General features: G+C 33.2%; 1 protein-coding gene across 1 annotated transcript; it reads left to right on the plus strand.

Annotated features, from left to right (window-relative positions):
- The first annotated feature begins 8,849 nt into the window (after positions 1–8,849).
- LOC141641038 (uncharacterized) lies at positions 8,850–12,831 on the plus strand. Its single transcript, XM_074449715.1, has 12 exons — positions 8,850–9,014; positions 10,615–10,732; positions 10,828–10,915; positions 11,010–11,140; positions 11,230–11,314; positions 11,416–11,536; positions 11,649–11,761; positions 11,920–12,043; positions 12,154–12,342; positions 12,430–12,481; positions 12,578–12,612; positions 12,697–12,831. The coding sequence occupies exons 1-12, from the start codon at positions 8,850–8,852 to the stop codon at positions 12,829–12,831; spliced, it is 1,356 nt and encodes a 451-aa protein (XP_074305816.1).
- Positions 12,832–13,148: the final 317 nt, after the last annotated feature.

Below are 13,148 nucleotides of genomic sequence, written 5' to 3' on the forward strand. Positions count from 1 at the left end.
CGCCTCATCTGGCTGCCTGGTGCAGGGTTTGTTCCCTTTCCAGCATTAGTTTAGGACGATCCCGACTCCAGCTAACTCGGATTTAGGACGGATCAGACGACTAACTTGCTCATTCAAAAATCGTATTTGCAAAACGTCTTATTAAGACAAATGGATCACGTTATGCACCATAAACCTAATTTGGTAAATGGATGTTTAATTTCCGTTTTGCATGCAAATCAACCATAAATCCAACTCGACATCTTATACTTGATACTTGGATTAAATCAACCGACTTAGAAAGCTCTCACATATTAGGTTTAAATTATTGGATGCGCATTCATGCATTTAAACAGTTTTATCAACTTTTGCATTCAACCAACCAAGATCGATCAGTAGAGGCCGCTTCCGCGGGCGGAATTGGGTGTCTGATTAAAGGGCTTCCCAATACGTACCTTCACCTCTTCCACAGAAACTTTGGATAGTGGACGACCTTATCCAGGGCGTACGAGAGTCATTCTAGAGATAGGATGCTAAGGAGGGACGATTACTTATCTTTAGTACCTATGTCAAACACTGCTTTGTGCTTCGTTTGACCGAGGTATAAACTGGATTCGAACGGGTTCCAAGCATCCCACAAATGCTTGGTGGAGAATCCGAACATCTCTAATCGTTTCGAGACCCTTGCCGAGATGAAACCGACCGATCTTAAACGATCCGGTCGAAAGCATTTTTTTACGCCGCCGAGCGTGGCTTTCAAAAGACCATTATATGTCCCACTGATCGGCTGGGCGTGCAGGTGGCTGCGTCCACACATACAAGATGATTTTTAAATCCAAATATAAAATCCAAATTTTAATGAAGCGTTGTGGTTGCGTGCAAAACCCTTTGCCACCAACCAACCAAGCTAAATAAACATTTTCATGTTTATGCTCATTTCGAACTTTTGTGGAGTTGAAACTAGATAAAGCATCTTAATAAGTTACAAGTTGGTTACTTTCAAAAATAACATGACTCCTGTCCACTTTAGATTTCGAAGAAATAATTACTGATTTTGACCAAGAAGGAACATTTTCCTACGTCTTATGCTCAGTTTGTGGCTCTTGAACATTTTCTCCCACTCTATCTTTAAGAAATACTCCTCATTTCTTTAATAGACAGTATCACAAGCAACAAACCCTCTGTTCTCGTGATCATGTAGGAAGAGAGAGAGAGAGAGAGCACATGTTTACTATCGAAACAAGCTACAATTTAGGTACCATGCCTAACCATATCTCATATGAAAAGTAGATGATTGCTTTAATCATGTTTTATTTTAGTGGAAAAAATGCCAGACAAATTTTATAACAGAAACTACCTCCAACTATAATGTAAAGATTCAATCATATCGTAATGCAAGTGAACTTGTGATACCATATCACACTCATTTTGGTGCAGATAAAAGTCATCACTTTATAGTTTCCCATTTTAACAAAGTACTAATACTTTGGTTTTATAATTTGTTTGATACTTTTTAAACATTCGTTGAACATATTCAAAGAATTTCTCTTCTTACCTCATTAAGTGGATATCTAGTATCTACCTAGTTTGTTGGTAAAAGAGATGAACAAGTAATAACCTTTTCTGATTGAAATTGTATTCGACCATACACTTCAAAGTGTAGATTGGGCGAATATCTTACTCTATTCATAATCCTTTTCCAGAAAAACTCATGAATTAACTTGCTTTGAATACAAAATTCACATACACCAAAAGATTCCCAATCAAATGGTTTGGGAGACTAGTTAAAACTAGCTTCTAAATGTGATTTTCAATCGAGAATTAAGAAAGAATTGGGGTCACCAACTTGAGTCTTGTAAATATGACATTTTATTTCTAGTTTGAATATAATTACCTTGATTTGTATGGTCTCACCTTAAACTTAATCGTGGTATGTTAGGGCACAACGCTTGTTTTAATTTCATAATAGAGAAAGCCTTTGCATTTTATACAAAAACTTGAATTATATTCTTATTTAGAGTTTGTGTATATCATAACAATTATTGAGGTACATTTCTAAATACAAAACTAAAATGAGTACACTATAAAACTTATATTTCCATGGATAAAATGGGAACTACCCTAGTTCCATTCATGTAAATTTCTGAATTTTTACTTGCTAGTCGTCACACGATAATGCCAAATATCATGACGAAATCCACAAATTTGTATCAAATACTCATAATGTGGCAATTGACAAGAATGCAATGTTAATGTCATAGATATTCATGAAGGAATATGTTGGAGTCACACGACCAACTTCCTAGATCTTTACTTATTAGGAGTTTGTCTCTATTTTAGTGTCTTAACACTTTCTCTTTCGAGCCTAATTCTATCCTTAACAATTAAGATAGGTACTTTACTTCTTGTTGCTCCCACTGACTTCATGAATTTCTACTTGATGAATACTTATCTTCATTTAAATTCCTAGTTAATCCTTCACAAGGGTTAACTCTATTGTGGTATTTGGTTAATCAAAATTTCTAACAAATTAATTTACCAATTAACATTGTTATGTTCTTAACAACTTAAGTGCTTGATGACAAGTGTTTAGGTTGAGCAATAAGACTTTTGAACCATAGATGCATAGAAGAATTATCAAAATATATTTTGACTAATTACTACTTCTATTTATTCTTCTTCATAAGAGATTTCATATACATGGGTATGTAAGGAATTTAAGATGTTAATCTTGTATTTGCATAGGACAATTTCTATTAAGTTATATAGAATAGAATGATTCCTATGGAGCTAGTCCACAACCTATGATACGGTTCATTTTTAGAAAGAGATTCATGTCGTTAGCAATAGTGGTTTAGCGGAGACTCGTGTTACAATCGAATGATATCGCATATGAGTAGGAGTAATGAAATAGAACAACATTAAAACAACGAAATAGTGGGAAAGTAAACATTCATCGTTATATTTAAAACATTTTAGCATGTTTTAGCATTTATATAATGACCTCCACCCAATTATATAAATGATTCCGAGATCCAAATTCATATTAACTTGGATGTGAGCCAACGGGCCCTCTACACCTTTACTAATATAACTTGGTGGGTTAACCCTCTTAACCGATTCTACAATTAGAACTCTTGGTCGATGAATTTACGTTTAGTTCATCTTTAGCCCGAACCTATTGTGGCTACGGTCGCAAATAACTTCGTTGAGATCAACCAAATTTTCGAAGTGTAATAACTATTTATTACCCTACTTACCCAACGTCAATTGAAAGCACCCCGGTATAATGTTTCAATACCGTATTGTACCTAAATGAAATTGGGATTCATGAGTTCCTACTATTTGGTAAGGCTAAGTCTCAATCTTTTAAAATGTTTGAGGTCGAGTCAATTTATTATCTATCAAATTTAAGTGAACTAAATTGTTGAACTAACGATAATTATAATTGACACGGTCGAATAATCGATATGATATGCATGTTAGTTTATGGCGATTTGGCAATGCATGCAAACATATAAAGGAAAAATGCAAAGCAATAAATAAATTTCCTAGTATGGCCTTCCTAATATAGAAAATTTAATAATCTATTTACAAATTAGGAAACCAACTCCATTGGTCCCTTGAACTTCAAGTGTCATGCTTCCCAAGGACTCCGTCTTGATTTGAACGACCTAAACGGTCCTTTCAAACCAAAACGGGTCCAAATACCCATTTTCAATACGTTTTTCAATGGTCAGAATGCGTCTTATACCGTTGACTGAACCGCGCCTAAACAGGCCATTTCTTTTCCTATTTTCAAACTAGGGGAGACCCCCTTACATCGTCAATAGGCTCGCGCCTCATCTGGCTGCCTGGTGCAGGGTTTGTTCCCTTTCCAGCATTAGTTTAGGACGATCCCGACTCCAGCTAACCCGGATATAGGACGGATCAGACGACTAACTTGCTCATTCAAAAATCGTATTTGAAAAACGTCTTATTAAGACAAATGGATCACGTTATGCACCATAAACCTAATTTGGTAAATGGATGTTTAATTTCCGTTTTGCATGCAAATCAACCATAAATCCAACTCGACATCTTATACTTGATACTTGGATTAAATCAACCGACTTAGAAACCTCTCACATATTAGGTTTAAATTATTGGATGCGCATTCATGCATTTAAACAGTTTTATCAACTTTTGCATTCAACCAACCAAGATCGATCAGTAGAGGCCGCTTCCGCGGGCGGAATTGGGTGTCTGATTAAAGGGCTTCCTAATACGTACCTTCACCTCTTCCACAGAAACTTTGGATAGTGGAGGACCTTATCCAGGGCGTACGAGAGTCATTCTAGAGATAGGATGCTAAGGAGGGACGATTACTTATCTTTAGTACCTATGTCAAACACTGCTTTGTGTTTCGTTTGACCGAGGTATAAACTGGATTCGAACGGGTTCCAAGCATCCCACAAATGCTTGGTGGCGAATCTGAACATCTCTAATCGTTTCGAGACCCTTGCCGAGATGAAACCGACCGATCTTAAACGATCCGGTCGAAAGCATTTTTTTACGCCGCCGAGCGTGGCTTTCAAAAGACCGTTGTATGTCCCACTGATCGGCTGGGGCGTGCAGGTGGCTGCGTCCACACATACAAGATGATTTTTAAATCCAAATATAAAATCCGAATTTTAATGAAGCGTTGTGGTTGCGTACAAAACCCTTTGCCACCAACCAACCAAGCTAAATAAACATTTTCATGTTTATGCTCATTTCGAACTTTTGTGGAGTTGAAACTAGATAAAGCATCTTAATAAGTTACAAGTTGGTTACTTTCAAAAATAACATGACTCCTGTCCACTTTAGATTTCGAAGAAATAATTACTGATTTTGACCAAGAAGGAACATTTTCCTACGTCTTATGCTCAGTTTGTGGCTCTTGAACATTTTCTCCCACTCTATCTTTAAGAAATACTCCTCATTTCTTTAATAGACAGTATCACGAGCCACAAACCCTCTGTTCTCGTGATCATGTAGGAAGAGAGAGAGCACATGTTTACTCTCGAAACAAGCTACAATTTAGGTACCATGCCTAACCATATCTCATATGAAAAGTAGATGATTGCTTTAATCATGTTTTATTTTAGTGGAAAAAATGCCAGACAAATTTTATAACAGAAACTACCTCCAACTATAATGTAAAGATTCAATCATATCGTAATGCAAGTGAACTTGTGATACCATATCACACTCATTTTGGTGCAGATAAAGAAGGTCATCACTTTATAGTTTCCCATTTTAACAAAGTACTAATACTTTGGTTTTATAATTTGTTTGATAATTTTTAAACATTCGTTGAACATATTCAAAAAATTTCTCTTCTTACCTCATTAAGTGGATATCTAGTATCTACCTAGTTTGTTGGTAAAAGAGATGAAGAAGTAATAACCTTTTGTGATTGAAATTTTATTCGACCATACACTTCAAAGTGTAGATTGGGCGAATATCTTACTCTATTTATAATCCTTTTCCAGAAAAACTCATGAATTAACTTGCTTTGAATACAAAATTCACATACACCAAAAGATTCCCAATCAAATGGTTTGGGAGACTAGTTAAAACTAGTTTCTAAATGTGATTTTCAATCGAGAATTAAGAAAGAATTGGGGTCACCAACTTGAGTCTTGTAAATATGACATTTTATTTCTAGTTTGAATATAATTACCTTGATTTGTATGGTCTCACCTTAAACTTAATCGTGGTATGTTAGGGCACAACGCTTGTTTTAATTTCATAATAGAGAAAGCCTTTGCATTTTATACAAAAACTTGAATTATATTCTTTAGAGTTTGTGTATATCATAACAATTATTGAAGTACATTTCTAAATACAAAACTAAAATGAGTACACTATAACACTTATATGTCCATGGATAAAATGGGAACTACCCTAGTTCCATTCATGTAAATTTCTGAATTTATACTTGCTAGTCGTCACACGATAATGCCAAATATCATGACGAAATCCACAAATTTGTATCAAATACTCATAATGTGGCAATTGACAAGAATGCAATGTCAATGTCATAGATATTCATGAAGGAATATGTTGGAGTCACACGACCAATTTCCTAGATCTTTACTTATTAGGAGTTTGTCTCTATTTTAGTGTCTTAACACTTTCTCTTTCGAGCCTAGTTCTATCCTTAACAATTAAGATAGGTACTTTACTTCTTGTTGCTCCCACTGATTTCATGAATTTCTACTTGATGAAGACTTATCTTCATTTAAATTCCTAGTTAATCCTTCACAAGGGTTAACTCTATTGTGGTATTTGGTTAATCAAAATTTCTTACAAATTAATTTACCAATTAACATTGTTATGTTCTTAACAACTTAAGTGCTTGATGACAAGTGTTTAGGTTGAGCAATAAGACTTTTGAACCATAGATGCATAGAAGAATTATCAAAATATATTTTGACTAATTACTACTTCTATTTATTCTTCTTCATAAGAGATTTCATATACATGGGTATGTAAGGAATTTAAGATGTTAATCTTGTATTTGCATAGGACAATTTCTATTGAGTTACATAGAATAGAATGATTCCTATGGAGCTAGTCCACAACCTATGATACGGTTCATTTTTAGAAAGAGATTCATGTCGTTAGCAATAGTGGTTTAGCGGAGACTCGTGTTACAATCGAATGATATCGCATATGAGTAGGAGTAATGAAATAGAACAACATTAAAACAACGAAATAGTGGGAAAGTAAACATTCATCGTTATATTTAAAACATTTTAGCATGTTTTAGCATTTATATAATGACCTCCACCCAATTATATAAATGATTCCGAGATCCAAATTCATATTAACTTGGATGTGAGCCAACGGGCCCTCTACACCTTTACTAATATAACTTGGTGGGTTAACCCTCTTAACCGATTCTACAATTAGAACTCTCGGTCGATGAATTTACGTTAAGTTCATCTTTAGCCCGAACCTATTGCGGCTACGGTCGCAAATAACTTCGTTGAGATCAACCAAATTTTCGAAGTGTAATAACTATTTTTTACCCAACTTACCCAACGTCAATTGAAAGCACCCCGGTATAATGTTTCAATACCGTATTGTACCTATATGAAATTGGGATTCTTGAGTTCCTACTATTTGGTAAGGCTAAGTCTCAATCTTTTAAAATGTGTGAGGTCGAGTCAATTTATTATCTATCAAATTTAAGTGAACTAAATTGTTGAACTAACGATAATTATAATTGACACGGTCGAATACTCGATATGATATGCATGTTAGTTTATGGCGATTTGGCAATGCATGCAAACATATAAAGGAAAAATGCAAAGCAATAAATAAATTTCCTAGTATGGCCTTCCTAATATAGAAAATCTAATAATCTATTTACAAATTAGGAAACCAACTCCATTGGTCCCTTGAACTTCAAGTGTCACGCTTCCCAAGGACTCCGTCTTGATTTGATCGCCTTTCCGATTGGCACCGTCTTGAAGGAATTCCGGAATTACAAATAATAATAAAATACATAGCTATTCCTATTATACATTTGTAATATGAAAAACTAGTAAAAATAAAAGTGATACGAGATCACATAAAATTACAACCGAATCAATATCCCCTTACATTACGGTTAATATCGATTAAAACTAAGGCCATACTAAGATAAATTACATAATTCAAAATTACATAAATAAATTATGACATTCATCAATAAAAAAAACAGCATTAATATATGTGATTAACATGCCAAATTAATGTGCCAAATCGCCCTACTTAAACCTTATAACGTATATAATCCGATTTTATAGAAACGCGTGATAATCATTATATATATATATATATATATATATATATATATATATATATATATATATATATATATATATATATATATATATATATAAAAAAGAATCTTGTAATTTTGCTGATGTGGCGCAACCAAAATTCAGAAAAGCCCTCTAGAAGCCCTCTCCTTCACTCTCACAATCTGAGTATTTCTCAGCCAATCAAAAGTAACCATATTGCCATGTCAACTGACATGTCAACCGTTTAAAATCCGCAGTCATATTTAAATTTTCACATAAAAATCGTGTTAATTATTGCCCCAATTTTCCATAAAAAACGCACAACTCATATTTCAATTTTCACATAAAAACTGTGTTATTTATTGACCCAATTTTCCATAAAAAACGCAGCCTTCAGATTTCAATTTACACATAAAAACCGTGTTATTTATTGGCCCAATTTACACATAAAAACCGTGTTATTTATTGCCCCAATTTTCCATAAATAATGTCCCATTCAAGCAGCATATTAAACCGTGTGTAATTATTGCATTTTCAACCCAATTTTCCATAAAAAAACCACTAATCACCATTCACATATTAAACCAGTAATTCTATTTTGCATTTTCAGCCCAATTTTCTATAAAAAACAGCTGATTCAAGCAGATTTCAGATTTCAATTTTCCATAAGAAGCCCAATCATCAACATACCCATTGCAGACCCAATTAAAAAAAACCCTCCTAAAAAAAACAGGCCATATAAATTACATTTAAAACAACAAACTACATAAATTACACATAAAACCCTTAATCTACCCTATTAAAAAACCGGAAAAAAAGAACAACCGATATAAATTACATAAAAAACAACAAACAATATAAATTATACAATAAACCATTAATATACCCTATTAAAAAACATTCCATAATTCTTTATATTCTCCATAAACCTCTTTAATTCCCATTCACTTCCTCTTCATACGTTCCACATCTTTCTCCATCTTTCACCCTGTAAAAAAAAGAAACAGTAAAACTATTCTCAAATTATTCTTCTCAATTTCTCAAATGGTCATGGCAAATGTTCTTACTATTAGTCAACTCAAGTATGGAGTTAGACTTACTCAAATGAATGTTAGGGTTGTTCAGAAATGGTCCAGGCCAGAATTTAGCAACAAGAACAAGAAAGATGATAAGAAGAAACTCGATGCCATTGAACTATTATTTGTTGATTCACAGGTATGTCTTTTTTCTTTTCAAAATATAGAGGATTATGTATATAACCAAATTTCCCAACAATATAGATCTTATACCTTAAAAAGTTCGAATCTTGGTACTTCATTTTTTATAAGTGCATTCATTCATATCTTATGTTTCCTTCGTATGTTCTTTAATGTTATATATAAATCAACATATAAATTTGCATCACTTTCGATTAAAAAAAGTCACCTTGAATAAGATGTTTTACTTTGTAAGCTTAATGGCCTGCACTTGAGAAGCATTTTTCAAAAATTTGTGTTGGATTTCTTCATAAAAATGAGAGCACCTAAATAACCTCCTTAAAGAACAGATATCATAAACAATGGTTCACATACTTTCATCTGCGACATATCAATGCAAACCCCTCCACCACTGCTGCCAAGCCAAAGTGAAAATAATAGAAGAGGAGAGGAAATTGTAAATTAGTACCGACGTCGTGATTCTTTGCCCTTCTTTCATCACTGTTAGAGCTAGAATAGACAAACAGTCAGATAGTATATTAGTATGATTCTTCAGGGTCACAGAAATATGATGAGAAATATTAAGAAGGCAAGACCGGTAGTACCGATTCTGGAATGGAAGCTTTAAATTGGGTCTTTACTGCTTTTTCAACATAAAATAAATGAAAATAAAGATGAATATGGCACTATTAATAACTAAAATGTCTTCCCAGTTGAGTTGTGATTGTGGTGAATACAAACAACACGGTTTCTAGCATAAGTACACACAATAACTGGTCTTTGTCCAGCTGACCGGTTATTGTCCAGGAAGCAAAGCAAAGAATGCACCTAGCTATAGTCTATTTTTGACTCTACTTTTGTACAACAAGCAAAGCAAAGAAGCTATAGTCATTCAAATAGATTATTTTTTACTGCTGCCACAATCTAAAAAGGGAACACAGTTATAATCCTCTTTCTAATCAATTTTGGGGCTCCTTCTCCCAGCTTCTATTGTGATGGACAAGGTTTTTTATTAATGCATTGTAAGTAATTGAAGGCCATTAATTAACAATGCTGAAGCAAGTTGACAAAAAAAAGAACACTTTAAAAAATATATCAAAATATGTAATCCGTCAAAAATAAGACATTTTAATTAAAAAGCTATCAAATTAACTTAATTGACAAATGTAAGAATAAAATTCAAATGATCTTTTCTTATAAAAACCTATTGCTGATTCTCACGAAATATACACCGTATTAGCTATGAAGTTTTAAAAACTCCCACAAAGGCACAACACAAACATTTCGAGACCTTAATCGAGTACATGAAAACAGCATATACGGAATAATTTAATATTCCAAAACTCAATATCGAACAGAACCCATAAGTAGAAACTCGAAGCTGCATATAGCAATTTGTTTGTAATTTGAGATTATTAATAATTTTTTTTTTGTTAACAATTTTTTTTAGCAAAATTTTTTTTTTAATAGAATGATGTTATCTAAGCTACTATTCGGAAACAATTAATTTCCCATTTCGGATCACAACTGTGTGTTGGTGGGGTATACACCATTCGCAACTTACGGTAGACAACAACACCGGCCTAGACAAGGCAACCCCTCATCCATACCGTTTAAAGTTTGAGTATTCAACAAAAGTTCATTCCACAAATGATCCAGCGATTCCAATAAGTGTATATCGATTTGCAAGTTTCAACGACATCTTGGAGGGTAAAATTCTGAATACACATTATATAGGTATGTCTCTGGAAATTTAATATTTTTTTTGGTATTTTTTTATTTTCGAACTACTATTTATTTTTTAAAAAAAATTTCATTTTTGACCTTTGCAGATGTTATTGGAAAGCTGTATGAAATTTATCCGATAACAGAAACTCCAAACAAATTTGCATGCCGTACAATTAAGCTTGAAGATATTCAGTAACCACATCTCTATTTTGGATCGAATTCAAAATATTTCACCTTCATAAATTTTATATATCTTAAACTAAAATTTTTTTCTTTAAAATTTTAGGGGAACAATGCTTTCATGCACATTATGGGATCCTTTCACGGTTCAAATACCCGATATCATTTCCAAACTGCCCAATCCAGAACAGTCAAAGGTCATTGTCATCCAATGTGTTCAAACAAAAAAATATGAAGGTACTATAACTCATTCATTATATCATCAAAATAATTTTAATGTTCATATAAGTCTCTAATATTCAACCTCTTATACATAAGTTTTTTAGGTAATTGGCGCGTCCAAACAACTTTCAATGCTACTGTTTTTCAAGTCAATCCCGACATACCGGAAGTAAAAGATTTTGAGCAAAGGTATCACTATTTTATTTTTTTTTCCACAACTTTAACTACCACACTGTTTTATACAGTTACCTAAATTATATTGTTACTTTACGCAAACTTATTTTGTTCAGTCTTTCCACTCCGGCCGCAAGCAACTCTTTGCAAATTATTGACGTGACCGACGACGACGAAAATGATGACATGACATTTGATAGTATAAAGTCTATCAGTGACATAAAAGAGAATGAGAAGGTAGTTTATTGCCCATGTATTTATTTAATCAAAATTGTGTCCTGAACTAGAATGTTTTTTTTGTTATTTCATGTCTACCGAATCCTATATTTAAATAACGTATTTTTCTCAGGATGGTTATTACTACACGTACGCAAAAATAATCGACCTTGACTGCACAACTGATTGGTACTACGATAGCTGCAAACTCTGTTGGACTAAGGCTACGAAAAATAACAAAGGGAGGTGGGTTTGTTCAAGACAGAGTTGTGACGGTTTTATAAATGGTTTTACATCTAGAGTGCCCAGGTTCAACATCCATAATTTTTAGACTCCTTTTTAAATTTGTTTGTATTGTTTCAAAACTTCAAATCTGAGACTAATTTCAGTTTTATTAACTGCAGATTCCAGATTAAATTTCAGTTTTCGGACCCCTCTGATGATTTGGTATATTTTGTTGTATTTGATAGTCAAGTTCATCAATTCGTCAATCCATCAACCACTAAGATGCTATCAAAAATTGAAAAGGTTAACCTTTTATACTTCATTGTTTTCTTATTTCCCTCAAATTTCAATAACCGAGTTATTAAATAAAAAAAATGTTTCTATTTCTAATTTATATTCTATTTTTTCCATAGAGTGGTGGTGATCCACAAGACATACCTCGCGACCTAGAAGTGTTCCTTGACAAGTCATTTGTATTCAAGATTTATATACATCCTAAGTACAATGTGGATCAAGGTAGTACTAGCTATACTGTTGTCAGTATGACTGCCAACCCTGACAATGTGCATAAATGGCATCAAAGATATACTGAAATTTTCAAAGTATGCTACAATTTTCTTAAACGGAATTCTTATTTCCGTCAAAAATAAGATATTATATTAACCGTTTTACCTTTGACGTATTAATAGGCGGAGATGAATTCTTTTAAATCGAGGCCTACACCTTTGACTGATGGTCAAAGTTCGCAGGTTATAATCTAAAAACTTTACCCTTATGATCAAATGATCGATATGTTCACAATCTTAGGCTAACTATTTCTTCTTTTTTATTTATTAGGTCATCAAGGAGTTGTTCATAGTGTTGACGTCGAGGTAAATATTTCATTTAATCGAATACTTAAACTACGTACACGTATTTAAATAAATATATCTAAAAAACTTACTATTTTTGATCAGGAGGAACCGTCCCAAACCGAAGAGAATAGCCCAAAGATAACTCCTCAGAAAAGGCCGTCCCCAGTTGCTGCCCTTCAATCATCTGATGCAAGCTCTGCAACTAAGAAAATCGCTATTGTCAAGACGGAGAAGTGATTTGATAATGTTCCATTTAAACTTTAGAACTATTTTGGACGATTGTTGTTTTTTTATAAGGCTACTTTTTGGTGAGATTGTGTTAATATCTGAACTTTGTGTTTTTCATTGATGGGTTTAATCCGGTGTAATGTTTACATTCTCTTTAAATTTCTTTTGGAGGAACTTCTTTTGAATTATTTTGTGTTTGTCTTTTCATCACTAAACCTTTTGAATTTCGTTGGGAGCAATTTCCTCATATATCCACTATGATATGCTACATTTAAACATTTACTCTTAATTTAAGAGTCACTATTATAAAATTGCCATCATTGAAC

This window comes from Silene latifolia, chromosome 2 (assembly GCF_048544455.1).
Source record: "Silene latifolia isolate original U9 population chromosome 2, ASM4854445v1, whole genome shotgun sequence".
Taxonomy (NCBI): domain Eukaryota; kingdom Viridiplantae; phylum Streptophyta; class Magnoliopsida; order Caryophyllales; family Caryophyllaceae; genus Silene; species Silene latifolia.